We start from the raw sequence: 15,326 nt of genomic DNA, 5'->3' as shown, positions 1-15,326 counted from the left end.
ATTTATGATAAGATACTTTGCACTTATATTACCATACAGGAGATAAATATCAAGGGTGTTATTCTTTTGTTTCATAAATTTTGTGATTTGTTTATCTAGAATAGTTGGAAAAGGGTGTTGCACCGGGTTGTAGGTTTGAAATTTCACTTTAGTGGTGTAAGAAAGTTGTTCCAGCATAAGGTAAACATGTATTACGTACCAAATTCTTAAGATTAGTTAGGAAATTCGGTAGTGTATGAATGAGTGAAAAAAATTGCTTCAGTAAGCTAAACATAGGCAGGGTGACGTCAAGTTCATGGTATTTGTTGACACGCCTCTGTGGCTTTGGTTACTGTAATTGTGGTCACGATTCATATCCGTTCTTGTGAGAAGTGCAGAGAGACCTGTCCCATTTCCACCAACCCAACAATTACTAACAAACATGAAAAGGTTGTAAAACTATTTTTCTGTTGTTTTAAACATTTATTGTGGAACACTGCTAGTTTAAATCAATGACTAAGTAGATTGTTGAGCAAGACTATTGAGTGGAATGGTTTTATCCAAGTCTTCAGATCTTGAAATCAGATTTCTGCTCTCCATCAATGACTAAAGGATCCGTTTCTGGATGGCTTGTCAATTTGTTTCAATTTTTATGTTTTAAAACTAATGTGATGTGACAGTTCATAATCATCATTTATAAGCTCATATGCTTGATTGTAATATAATGTTATATGAAACTGAAGACCCACACTCAAAGTTTGCATTATGTTAAGGCTGCCTAGAATGTAATGATATGGTTGTATATTGTCCAGGGTGAGTCAGGTAAATTATAATCATGAAATTGCTGAATTTGCTGTCAATTCCTGGTAAAATTTGACTTTGTCACACATGCAAGGCTTTCACAAATTAGTGAAAGTGTGTGGTAAGGGATGCTACACATGTAAGACTACATTATTCTTGGCAAGTTCTTTTTTATATCTTGGCAAATGTGGCTCATTTTTCACCCTGTACTCTGGCTTGAATATAGAATAACTTAAAATTTGTACAAAAGTGGCAGTTACCTGCTGACAAGTCCATCGAAATAAACGCTATGTGAGGACGGAGCCTTTATTAGTGTGACATTTTGCTTATAGCTTTTTCAACTACATATGGTAGTTGTACTCAGTCATGTGTATTACAACTGTGTACTTGAAAAAGCTGGAACAAGGCTGTCTTCACATTGTGTTTACTTAAAATTTATTGTTTAATAGCTCCAGGTTTAACCTAACTTAACCTAACATAACCATTCCTTAAAGAAAATAAATCTTTGAATTACAAAAAGGAAAGAAGTGAAAAATGTGTTTGTGTGATATGGAAATAGAACAATAAATATTGGGTCTGTTGACATCTGTTCATGGCAAGTTTGTATGAAGAATAAATTGAGTAAGAAAATAAATCTTATAGATCAGAGAAAAATAAAAAAGTATTTTTTTTTAGAAGTGTACACCTATGCGATATAACATTAGAAAATTAAGTATTTTGTAAATTATAATACATGAACTTATCACAGGTGAGAAATGTAGTAACACATTTATAAGTCACAACTAACACCACAGTCGGACGAAAGAAAGAGTTGCGTAAGCGGAACTATATATTTCGATTGCTACCTGCAATCCTCTTCAGTAGTACAAAGTGGCAGGGAGGAGGCTATCTTAAGTAGCAACCTCTTACAAAAGAAAGGGAACACGAGAAAATACAGAACATCACTGCCCCAGCCCTAGTTGACCTGAGGCTGACACGAGGTCGGGTCAGGGGGAGGGGGAGGAAGCTTGTTGACAATATTTTTGGTGATGAATAGTCCTGAAATGATGTCTGGGGTCCATTGACCCTTGGAAATATTCATCGTGGGCAGATAATCAATTAATGTTGATTCCACCATTTTCCTTCTGAACCCACACCCTGATTTGTAAATGAGATCAGATTTCTCCCAGTCCAACCGGTGATTAAATTTATCAACGTGTTGAAACACTGCTGAATTTATTTGGCCATATCTAATCGACCTTTTGTGTTCATTTAATCTTGTGGGTAGGTCTCTTCCCGTCTGGCCAATGTATGAAAGGTTACAGTCTTTACATGGAAGGGAGTAAACACCTGGGATATGTTCTTCCTTCAACCTCTGGTGAACATTAACAACTTTTTTATTAATAGTATTAGGGTAGTTATGAATTAAATTTACTTTCTCTTTGGGAAGAAACTTGGACAATTGACTGATGGACTCTGAGAAGGGGATGACTAGGGGATTTTGTCTCTCTTTCTTTAACTTAGTGGAAGGGTGTTTGAAAAAACTTGCTCTGGCTTGACTAAGGGCTTTATCCAGAAACCAATGAGGGTAGGCTAATTTTGTTAATTGGGACTTGATGGAAGTTAATTCGTGTTCTAAAAATTGGGGGCTACAAATCTTTCTTTCGTCCGACTGTGGTGTTAGTTGTGACATGAACTTATGTTTTCATGTGGAAATCAATAACAGAAAATGTCATAAAAGCAATTCACTAATAAACTAAGTTGCGGTGACTCCTTGAAGCGCCATCTTTGTTTTGATACATTCGGAGGTTGAAGATGATGACCCTGATGACCTTTAGTATTACAGGTACTGCATTACTAGATTCATACATACATATACCAAAGGCTTTTTTCCCCTACACGGGGGGTAGCCAAAAAGAAAAAAGGCATAGAAACCACTCCTACCCATTCCATTTCCTATATATTCCACTCCCCTCTACCCTCCTCCCTAAATGCAGCATAGATTAAAATAGACGAATTTATCATACTTTAATTTCTTCGACCTTCACACCTACCAAAACAAAGATGACGTCTCAAGCAGTCAGAGCAGCTATGTTCATTTGAGTATCACTTTTAGCAACCTTTTCTGTTATTGATTTCTGCCAAGAAAAATATATATTATGTTGATGTACTATGATTTACAAAATCAATATATAATTTTCTATTGCTATATGGCATAGGCGTGTACTTCTAAAAATTTACCTAAAAAAGTAAATATCTCCGTGTGTACTAGAAAAAGAAAATTAGAGTTTAGAGTAGAGAATTGTTGTCCCAGTATAAATAGTGTTGCATTTGGTGAATATCGAAGGTTACAGCAGATAATCTTTTATATTATACTTTATTAGAACAACCTTTTCTCCTAAACATGGACTTGTGACACATCAAAAAATTAAGAAGTATGTAACTGAACTTGAGACACTAACCTAACAACTTGATAAAAGTCTCAAAAGCTTAGAATATTTTTATAAAATGAAATAGAGGACAGTATTAATGTATGGCTTATTTAAAACCAAAAGCATTGGCTGCTTTATTTGTGTGGGTCCAGAAACTTTCAAACCCAACCATATGATATATATTTTGGCAAATTCATTCAGTTTTGAAGAAAGTCATATTTTCTGGTGGATGATAATGTGCTGATAAACTTTTGTCATATGGATTTTGTTGTTTAAAGGTCATTTAAGGTCAGAAAATGGCAGTGAACCTCAAGTTGTAATTTATCTTTATGTTTATGGATTTTGTTATTAAAGATCATTCGAAGTCAGAAAAAGATGGCAATGCTCTCATCTGAGTTAAAAAAAAAAAATCCAGAATTCTCTGAGGTGTTTGGTTAGATTAGTATTGCCAAATATTGGCTGGGAGTTAGAATATTGCTATACAGATTGAATATGTTGGCTGGGATTTGCAGAATAATGCCATATCAACAGCAGTTGGGATTGATTGTATGGTATACATATGAATGACATTATCATAAGTGGGAATATTCTAAAAAAAAATTATTATTATTATTATTATTTTATTTATTTATTTTCATTTTATTTATTTATTTTTTTCTATAGAAAAGAATGGAAAAAATGGGTGAAGAAAGATTAGTGAAAGAAATGTGGAAGGCAGAGGTAGATTGAGTGAACATGAAAGGGTGACCAAGGATGAGATGGATAGGTTGAAAGTGGGTGTTGAGAAAGAAGGGGATGTCTGTTGAGGAAGGAAGGGATAAGGCAGAAGATAGGGGTGAGTGGGGAACGGCTGTGTATGGATGATACTGTGATGTATAGAAGGGAGTGGGTGGGAGTTAGGGAGTGGTCATGTATGAATGATGTTTTGACACCGCCCAAAGGGATTTCTCCCCATCTTCAATGTTTCTGCATGAAGGAATGGAGAGGTTTGTCACCAATTAAATGAAGCAGTCTTGATGTGGATATCCTGAGTATTGGTACATTGCTTCTGAGCCAGGGCAATGGGTGAGATACAGGGATGACCCATTATCCAAGAGCCAAGATGAGAGGGAGGGAGGGATGGTGAATGTGAGTGGAATTATGCCTTTTGATTTTGGCTACATCCCTTGTAAGGGGGGAAAAAGCTCTTGGTATATGTATGTATATATGTGTGTGTATATATATATTTACCTAGTTTACCTAGTATCTTAAATTCATGTATAGTTTTTGCACACACTATTGTCTTATCCAGTTTGTTCCAGATGTCCACCACTCTGTGTGGAAAACTTTTTTCCTCCTTTACCCTCTAGATCGTTTCTATAACTACCCTTTTGAGTTTCTTACCATGTCCCCTTGTATTTCTCATATCCCAATTTAGAAAGTCCACTCTATCAAGGACTTCTGTGCCTTTCATGATTCTCTAAATGGTCAGCAGGTTGTCTCTTTCTCATCTTTGTTCCAAAGTCAGAATTTCAATGTAACCAGTCTCTCCTCATATGACAGGTTTGAAAGTGTTGGGGCCATTTTTATGTCTGCTCTCTGGATTCATTAATTTTCTTTATATTCTTTTTGATACTAGGTGTTTGTGTGTGTGTATTTACCTAGTTGTATTTTATGGGACGAGAGCTATGCTCGTGGTGACCCATTTTTGTATCTCTCCGCACCCAGTTTATTCTTAAAATCTTGTATAGTTTTGGCACGAGTTCACTGTTTCTCCATTTAGTTTGTCCCAGACATCAATCACTCTATGTGGAAAGCTATTCTTTTTCAAATCTCTTCTGTAACTGTCCTTCTTTAGCTTCTTTTTGTGTCCTTTTGTTTCTCTTCTGTCCCATTTTGATAAGTCGTCTCTATCAAGAATTTCCATCCCTTTCATAATTCTTTAAATGGTCAACAAATCACCTTTTTCTCTTCTCTGTTCCAGTGTTGATAGATGTAATTTCTCTGATCTTTGTTCGTATGTCAAATTTGATAGTGTAGGTGCAATTTTTGTTGCTGCTCTTTGAATTCTTTCTAATTTTCTTATGATCTGTGTATGTGTGTTTGTGTGTGTCTGCTCTCTGGATTCATTAATTTTCTTTATATTCTTTTTGGTACAGTGAGTCCTCCTTATATGGTAATTCTTTATCCGGTAGATTCACAGTTACGGTATTTGGTGATTACTACCTTCGATTCTATTTATGATAAGAAAAATTCACAGATACAGTATCTGCTAGATATTTTGAAGAGGAAAGAGCAGGGATAAGGTGTGTCTGCCATATCCTATTATTACATGTTATAATGGGTTCGGAATACAGTAATTTCAATTTGTGGTAAGGTTTTCAGGAATGCATATGTACTGTATAATGAGGACTTATTGTACTAGGTGTGTGTGTGTGTGATTTGAATATGATAGCGGTATTATCCTTCTTGGCTGGCGTGAAGGAACACGGCAGAGTTGACTTGTCCATATTGAATATGGACAAGTCAACTCCACCGTGTTGACTTGTCCATATTGAATATGGACAAGTCAACTCCACCGTGTTGACTTGTCCATATTAAATATGGACAAGTCAACTCCACTGTGTTCCTTCTTGCCAGCCAAGAAGACCACAGAATGGATTGGGATAATGCCACTATCATATTCAAATCCCATTGTAGCTTTCATAGGAAAATTGTGGAATCTTCCTTAATCAAACACTTTCCTAACTTCAACACCTCAAAAGGTCAGTGGTTCCAGATTGTATTATGAGCATAGTAGTCAATAAATTAATGTCAAAAGCGGTTGGACAAAATACCACAAATTGTCCATCCTTGACCCAACAACATCAAGGGCATGTAACCTGAGTCCTCCCCACACTATTCCCCGACCCCTTTTCTGTACTCCTCACTACCTCATTTATACCTGTACGCCATCTTGTAACCATTCTGTTGAAGAGGACTGCAAATAGTAGTCAAAATGTATGGATCTCTTGTACCTCTGACATTATTTCTCTGATAGTGGGTTTAAAGTGTACATTTACAAATGTGTTATAACATTAGTTTCCCATATATATATATATATATATATATATATATATATATATATATATATATATATATATATATATATATATATATATATATATATGCAGGAAAAACACTGGGAGTGTGTGTATATATGTATATATATATGTGTGTGTGTATATATATATATATATATATATATATATATATATATATATATATATATATATATATATATATATATATATATATATGTATATATATATACCTCCCTTGAAAGGGGGAAAAAGCCTTGGTATATGTATGTATTTATATATATATATATATATATATATATATATATATATATATATATATATATATATATATGTATATAGAAGAAGGCTACAGTTGATAGCCAAAATATAGGAATCTTCTTTATTCGAAGTTTATTTTCTTCGACTGTGGGTTTCCTGTGTGTCATTTACAAATGTGCTACTACGTTTCTGTTTAGAAATATATATATATATATATATATGTGTGTGTATATACTGTATATATATATATATATATATATATATATATATATGCAATGTAGACCACTTGGAAAAAGAAACTAACGAAGCAGAGCGCTTTTGTATATTACATCTTCAGTGGACTGAAGATGTAATATACAAAAGCGCTCTGCTTCATTAGTTTCTTTTTCCAAGTGGTCTACTTTGCATAAGTCAACACACATACCCATGCTCTTATTAGCACATATATATATATATTCCATGTTGCATTAGAAAGAATGTTAAGATGACTCCTTTAAGCCCAGTTGCTTGTCTTGCTCAAGATCAGTTTGCCCATCTGTTGCACCAGGTCTCTTGTAGGAATTCAATTACTCCCAGGTAACTGGCAATAGGCAGTGGATTGACCCAGAAGTCACTCAAGGAAGAGATAGTGTGCTGTTGTCTTGGTTATTCTAGAGTAGGGTAGTGGAGAATAAAGTGTTTGGTGCCTTTCCTGTGATGAATGCATCTGATTGTGTGGCCAGATTTATTCTGTGTTGATATGGTTTTAAAGTTGGGTGATGCCCTGATTGCAGTCAAGCCAGAGTGATTGCTGTTTGTTGTCGGAAGGTTTTCTTAATTGGACCGCTATCTGGGGGAATTTGTGTGGGGGTCAGTCTTAGAGTGTTATTTTTGTGGTCTGAGTATATGTTTTTGTATGAAGGAAAATGTATAAAGTTAAAGTTCAGGACTGTTTATATACACACACACTTATATATGCATATATCAAAAGGCCCTTTTCTGTGGTCTGAGTATATATGTGTTTTTGTATGGAGGAAAATGTATAAAGTTCTGGACTGATTATATACATAACGTATATATACATATATCAAAAAGCCCTTTTCTGCTTATAAGGCAACACCCATCCAATTCCTGGTCTTTTTGATGTTGTGTCATAATATACCAACAAATCCTCTGTTTTCTACACTTCTTTCATCATTCTAAAGATAGCCATAGGATAGCTTTTTTCTTCTTGTGGTGTGGTGTGTCTCATTTCTCCTTATACATTTTGTCAATTAGGCTAGGGAGCATTATGGTTGCTGCTCTCTCTCTCTCTCTCTCTCTCTCTCTCTCTCTCTCTCTCTCTCTCTCTCTCTCTCTCTCTAGCATTATGGTTGCTGCTCTCTCTCTCTCTCTCTCTCTCTCTCTCTCTCTCTCTCTCTCTCTCTCTCTCTCTCTCTCTCTCTCTCTCTCTCTCTCTCTCTCTCTCTCTCTCTCTCTCTCTCTCTCTCTCTCTCTCTCTCTCTCTCTCTCTCTCCCCCCCACACACACACACATACACACACACATTAACATTTGTTGGTAGTATGGTAATGGGAACCATAACACGATCTGTGTTGTCCTCTTGGAGTTCTCTCAGCATCATGTCTTAATTCCTTTGCTACAGTGATGCTTCTTAAACTAAACAAGATCATTTATCACGACATGAATAAAGTGTGTAAACAACATCATCAAAGTCAAGAAGTTGTCAACCCTTCTTTCTCTTCCCTATCCCTCTTCTTCACTCCTCATGCTTGTGCTATTGCTGTTTCCTCTACCTCTCTCCCTCTTATTTGTATTTTTTTTTTTTATTATTATTATTATTATTTTCTATTTATTTATTTATTTTTAAGTTTCCTCTGTTCTTGCATTCTGTTTGTCTATATTTGTGTGATACTGCACATCAGTGGGGGTTAATGATGGACACATGGATGTGATGGTCATGCAGGATGGCCATCAGAGGGGATTATCCCTCTGCTGCCAGACCCTGAAGCCCCTCATCACTTGCACCTGAAGGTGCAGTTCCAAAGGTTTAATCTTCAGTTTTTGTACCAGACTTTTATATTTATAAATTTTCACAACTTTTCTTGTATTCATATTACAAAAACTGGCAACAACTATTCCTTAAGATATTTAACAATTTACCTCTCATCATATTTCTCCTTCACACCCACCTTCTCTCCTCCATACCCACTCCTCTCCCCACCCTTCCTCTCTCTCCACTCATGCGCTCTTATCCCCACTGCCTCACCCTTCTCCCTAGTCCCTCTCTCTTCTCACCTTATCTCTTTTCCACAACTGCTTTCTCTTATCCCATCCTCTTTGTTCTCCTCTCCTTTTCTAATCTTTCTAATGCTATGCCTTTATCCCCTCCCCTTAGCTCTATTTCCTTTACATATATATCCCTCCCTCCCTCCTTCCCCTCTTTCTCTCTCCCTCTCCCTCTCTCTTTTCCTCTTTCTTCTTTGTATATAGGAAATCTTTCCCAGTTCTATTCAGGAAAATTGATCCCCTCTTGTATTACTTTTGGTTGTGGGAGGGGTTTCCCTTATTAGAACAAGAAAATTTTCCTTTCTTGCATCATTGGTGTCATCACACATCCTGTCTTTGTCAAAGGATTACAAAGGCTGAGCATGCCGACAGGAGACCTTCTGGTCCATAACTAGGTCGGATGCAAAAAAATATAGTAATGATAAATAAAACATATATATAATACTGGATTAGATTCAGCAACGCACACGGGTCCCTACAACTACTTTTGGTTCCCTAACGTACTAAACCACCTCCCATCCCGGACATCTCCCCACACTTTACGCAACCCACAACTACAAAAATGTTGTCCGGATGGATTATTTGTCCCAATGAAAGTACCGTCCCCTAAACACTTACAGACGGCTACAGAAGCCTCTCCAGCTACATAATACTTGTTATTACAACGACTGAATCAAAATATGGAGTCACAAAAGTCAGCAACACTGCGACATTCAAGTTCAGACTCATGGCACTGCATTGAGCCCAGTGGTAGAAGATGTAACCCACCATTTATATCATGGATTTAAATTGGACAAATTTATATTCAAGAAGGAAACGGGAAAGAACTGGTTTACTAATAGAATGGCCAACGAATGGAATAGCCTTGGTAACCATGTAGTGAGCGCTAAAACTATATGTTGTTTTAAGAAAAGGTTAGACAACTTTATGGATGGGGATGATAGGTGGTGATGGACATGGAACTGCCTAGTGTAGGCCTTATGGTCTCTTGCAGTCTCCTTCACTCGTATATTCTTATGTTCAAGACTTGTTCCTCGGTTCTCCACAGATTCTCCCTTTGCTCTCCCTGTTCTCTCTAATCCATACTGATCCTCCCTTCTCCGTTAGTTTTTCCATCCCAATGATTTTTCTTTCTCCAGTTCTTTCTTGTAGTTCTCCCTTCCCACTTATTCTCCTGTTTCATAAATATCCCCTTTCTAATTTTTCCTTTTTCCATCCCATGATTCCTCAGAAGTTGTCCCATCCCTGCTAGTTTTTCTTTCCCATTAATTCTCCCCTCTCCACCCACTCATCCACCAAATCGCTTCCCCCCTTTTAATATCACCCTCCCCCACAAAATTGCCCACACTATTTTTCTTATTTTCACCATTCTCCCATTTTCTGATTTTTCCATCCCTGTTCCCACTAATTTGCCTTTTCCACTCTACTTTTTGAATAGGGATGACAGATGGCAAGGGACATAGAACTGCCAAGTGTAGGCCTTATGGTCTTTTGTGGTCTCCTCCATTCTCATGTTCTTAATTTTTCCTTATACTTGTTTTCCCATCCTCACTAGTTCTCCCATATTGTATTTTTTATTTCTCCGTCACTAGAACCCCTTTCTCCTAAATTTCATCCTATCTGTGGTTTCTCCCTTCCACCCTGGTCTTCCCATACTTACTCTCTTCCACATCAGTTTTCACTTTGCCACAAATTCTCTTTGTATTATTGTTACCCCTGTATGGCTCTCCAAAGGAAATGTGGTCACCTCCTACACCCTCCGTGTCCCCATATCATATATCCTGCTTATCTTTCAATATGCCTTCACCCACTGGTCTTTCATATTTCCCTTCAGTTGTGTCATCCTTCATCCATGAAGGTATTCCTAAAAGAAGGGCTACCATTTCAGTCAATCAGTCTATTGCCCTAGCATTCTTTTACTAGACCTGTGGCCCTCAGGAAACCACCCATGAAGAGATTTTGTGTTATACCAGTGAGCTGAATGAAGCCATTTGACATCAGACAGTCAATCAGTCAGTATGTTGTCCCAGTTCTCTCTTGCTGAAGATCTGTAGTTCCCAGGAAATTGGGCATGTAAATCACTCAATAAGGAGATTCTGTGTTGCTGATGGGTGAGCATAAGACAGTGTAGTATAAAGTGCTCTTGTGTCTTCTGTGTGGTGGTTGTATTTGGGACAGTTGGTGTCTGTCGCCAGGCCAATTCTATGTTGGCACTGGTTTAGTGCAGGTTGGTGGCCTGATTGTAGACATGCCAGTGCAGTGCATGTTATTTCTCTGCTGGTGGAGTGGTGAAGACTAGCATCTGGCATTCTGTTGTGAGTACAGTACTTCCATTGTGATCTGAGTGTATTTTTGTATAGACATTGTGGGGTACTTTGAATAAGCTATTGTAGCTGTTTGAGTAGAATACTGCTGGGGTTGTTTTTGGTACATTTGTTGTGTTGTGTTTGTGTGATGTAATGTGAGGGGTGGGTGAATTCAAGGGCTCTTATATAAAACTGTGCTCATCATCCCCATGTGCTGCTGTATGGGGGGTATTTTGATTTTTAAGTGCAGATGTTCTCTTGGTATTATATCAGTGTACCAGTTATTATTCTGATAGCTTTATTTTGTGCTGTTTTTTTTTATTTTGTGACAGAATACAGTAATAATGATCATAATTGTTACCTTGAGTTTCACTCAAAGTGGCTCACAACATTGTTCAGACTCTCCCATAGATATCTGTGGAAAGCAACTATGGATTGTTGTCCTTGTATTAGTGTGTGACTTTCTGTGTTGCCAGCTGAAAGTAGTACTGTAGGAGGGGAGTGGTTGTTGGTTATTGGTTCATATAGAAAAGGGTGGAGGAAATAATTGAAGTAAGCATTAGCCATTTTATGGCATCATTGTAACTAACCCAATGTGCACAGGTTTCTAAAAACTTACTTAGGTCACCAGGTGATTCCATGAATAGAGTACATAGACTTTCCTTATGATAGAAGGATAAAGTGAAGTAATTACAACCCTGTATATATAGGAAATTTTCCTTGGTTGAATAAAATTGCCTTACAGCAGTCAAAATAAACTATATAAAGGCCTGTATTGTGGTGAAAAGGGTAAGTAGCTATTAGGATTTGGAATGTGAACTTTCCTCTAAATTCATGAGTCATTCTCCTCTCAGCTCAGATATCTGATGATTCATAGCATATGGCCACAGGATATAAGTTGACTCACCACTAAATAAAGATCATTACTTATGTGAAGCACTGCTGCACTGATACATTGTAAATGGTCAAGATATAATAATGGGGATGGAGTTGGAGTGGTGGTGCTTAGTATTGATGTTGGTGATTACAGTCATAGATCAATAGCATAAGTGGTTTTGTAGATAAGATACTAAGGTGATCACTTAGCACTGGGTACATATTGGATGACTCATTAGGCCTAGACAAAGAACATACATTGGGCCAGTGATTTGCATATATGTACTTTAGAATGTATGTCATATAGTTAAAGAGACTTTTATATTTTATTTGTTTGGAGGGGGTTGGGGTTGGAACTTGTTGAAAGACCAGTGAAAGAAGGCATTGAAAACATGTATGTGGGAGGAGAATCTGATACCAGTTTGTGACATGGAGAGAACAAAGAGGATTGTGTGGACAGTCAGAATTGGAAGAGGGAGACAGGATATTGCATGGCAGGAATAGTTGCTGCACATAGTTTTTCTTCTCTCAAGTTATTATAAAAGCGGGGAGTCAACCAGTACTCAGTTGTAATACAAGTGAAGTGATACCATCACCTATAAACAAGCTGTATTGATTGCATGGACAATGAAGTAAGTGGTTTCAAAGGATTCAAGTTAAATTTTATAAGCCTTGGATATGGCCTTATAATGGAAGCCAAGAAATTCTTTGTATTGACAAGCACACCCATAATAAAACATTTCATCAGTCTAATGGACAAATACGTACATTATCAGCCATTCAATCAGCCAAATGGATAGTAAGCAGCATGCACAGAGAAACACACACTCGTTTGATAAGATAGGGTTTGTTGGAAATTCAACTCTGTAATGTAAAGTGGTTTTTAACAAGCATTGCTGCAAAGGGAAGTGTTAGAGAAATTTCTAGGTAAATGTATTTGTTGGATGTAGTATGACTATCAATTGAACTACTAGTTATAATTTACTAGTAATATTTTTATTGGAGTACTTGCACAGAATGTAGTACCATATGATATGGCCATCTGTTTGTTTGAATATAAAAAAAATTGATTTCTAGGGTAAATAAAAAAAAAAGTTTGGATTCCAAGTTGTATGACTACAATAGGCGGGTTCCCATTGTAGATTGATTGTGTTTATATATTTATTGTAATTCAGGTTTGAATTGAAGCTCAACCCAGTGGTAGGTTGGGTACTGAAAAGAAGATTAATTGAACTGGTGGGACATGGGGTGTAAAGAGACAAGTCTCCATAAGATTTTGACAAAAACTAATTTATGATTTGAGGAGTATAACCCTTTTGTGAGTATAAAACTTATATTTTATTTTTTGCTCTTTCACAGCAACATGGCGGGAGCCAAGAAGAACTCGCTCCCTCAGGCTCTACACAAAGTTATCATGGTCGGATCTGGTGGTGTTGGCAAATCAGCACTAACTCTTCAGTTTATGTATGATGAAGTAAGGATGATTTATGTATTATTTTTGGACTTCTAGCTGTAATCCTTTTATCATGTTTTATAAAGGTATTTTGGTGCTACTTTAGAGGGGGGTCTACAAGATCATTCACACTAGCGTATAGTCTACCAGATCATTTACACTTTAGCGTGTGATCTACCTGCACTTTTACACTTACTGTATGCATGTGGTCTACCTGCATTTTTAATCTAAAATAATCTAACTGAACTCAATCTAATCTAATTTAACCCAACCAAATCAAACCTAACTTAACCTAACCTAACCTACCTAACCCAGTCTAATCTAATCTACCTAACCCAGTCTAACCTAACCTACCTGACCCAATCTAACCTAACCTACCTAACTTAACTCGACCTAACCTAACTTATACCTAGCCCAGCCTAACCTAGCTTAACCTAACCTAATCGAACCCAACCTAACCCAATATCAACCGGTCTGGAGCACTCGAGTTGAAATTGTATCATGAGAGGTCAATTCACAGTGTAGACCACAAATTCTGCAGTAACACTAAGTAGCATCTAGATTTTTCTATTTACACTGAAAATTAAGCAACAATTTTTATGATTTTATTTTTTTATTATTTATTTATTTATCATTAAATTGTTATTATTTATTTATTCATTTTTCTTTCTTTCTTTCTTAAACTTAGTGTGGTATATGTTACAGTTTGTTGAGGACTATGAACCCACGAAAGCAGACTCTTATCGCAAGAAAGTGGTGTTGGATGCCGAAGAGGTCCAGATAGATATTTTAGACACAGCCGGACAAGAAGATTATGCAGCTATCAGAGACAATTATTTCAGGTATTTTAGATTTGCATTTCCCTTGGTTTTGGTCATCAGGGTTGTGGCTCCTGTCATGTACTTTTGCTCTCGGCACTAGTCATTATTTTTTTAGTTTTTTAATATATGTTCAGTCTTGTGAAGAAATATCACCTCATCTGCAGTAATGCCCTCTTGGCCTATTAAAAGTGTTGAGCACAATGAAATCTAGAATGAGCATCACTGTGGAAAGGAGCTAAGATACTAAGTTCATTAGGGTGACATCCCCTGAACTGAATAAGAGCGAGAGTTGAATAATTAATGAGAAAGAAGTGAAAGTTGCAGTGGCAAAATTGAAAGAATGAAAAAGTGTTGGAACTGGATGAGACAAGTGTGGAGATAATTAAAAAAAGGGGCTAATTGAGTGAGAGTGATTAGTAAAATTGTAGAGTGCATGATGCAAAGACTGGTAATGATTGCAAGCTCAAATGTAAGAACTCTGCTTTCAGAGGGTAGATTTGAAGATGGAGAACACTTATATGATGAGTTCATGTCAAGCTTTTTGATGGGTCACAGGAGAATGATAATAATGGCCATGTCATCCATTCATGGCTCTTGCATAGCAAGCAAGTTCCAGCATGCCTGAAAACACAGTTTTACTTGGTAAGCAGATGGTTGGCACACACAAGTAGAAGGTGCTTGTGGTAACATTCTGAATATTAATTTGTGCCTCCTAAAAGTACTAATACTAGTAACTTGTAATCTACTGACGTGCTCCCCAAACATATAGCTGGATTTCCTATTATACTAAGGAAGTTAGAAATACTGGTTGATTAGTAGTGATGAAATACAATACAATTTGATATTGATATGATATAGTTTAATGTCACAAACTCCACCCTACTGGAAGGCTAGGATGGTGCCCCTCACAGAGGGCTTTGTAGCATTAAAGGTTCAAATTCTTATAGAATGGTTAATGGAATGGCTCTCACTACAGCCAGGCTGTTTGCTGTTTATTTTCTTTATCATGGAGATTGGGAGTGGTAATGGGCTGTGACCCAAGAATTAACTTTTAACTGTTCTTCTGCCAACTGATAAGTTTTGATAATGCT

General features: G+C 36.8%; 1 protein-coding gene across 10 annotated transcripts in view; it reads left to right on the top strand.

Moving 5' to 3' along the window:
• Positions 1–58: 58 nt before the first annotated feature.
• Rala (Ras-like protein A) overlaps positions 59–15,326 on the top strand; it is a 47,456-nt gene continuing 32,188 nt past the window's right edge. For 3 of the 10 annotated variants that reach the window (XR_012966470.1, XM_076186320.1, XM_076186311.1), the window contains exons 1-3: positions 224–298; positions 13,321–13,435; positions 14,120–14,256. Coding sequence is in view for 9 of the 10 variants with exons in the window: in XM_076186320.1 (XP_076042435.1) it covers positions 240–298; positions 13,321–13,435; positions 14,120–14,256 (311 nt within the window). In the remaining variant the exon portion in view is untranslated. Of the gene's footprint in view, positions 181–223; positions 430–10,935; positions 11,095–12,226; positions 12,256–12,329; positions 12,594–12,866; positions 12,889–13,320; positions 13,436–14,119; positions 14,257–15,326 lie in introns of those variants that run through there. The other 7 variants (XM_076186354.1, XM_076186372.1, XM_076186336.1 and 4 more) reach the window with 7 other exon arrangements.

The sequence above is a fragment of the Oratosquilla oratoria genome, chromosome 1, assembly GCF_046742065.1.
Source record: "Oratosquilla oratoria isolate Oo_2021 chromosome 1, ASM4674206v1, whole genome shotgun sequence".
NCBI classification, from domain to species: Eukaryota; Metazoa; Arthropoda; class Malacostraca; order Stomatopoda; family Squillidae; genus Oratosquilla; species Oratosquilla oratoria.
Note: the sequence above shows the minus strand (reverse complement) of the source record. Positions and strands in the feature narration are given on the sequence as shown.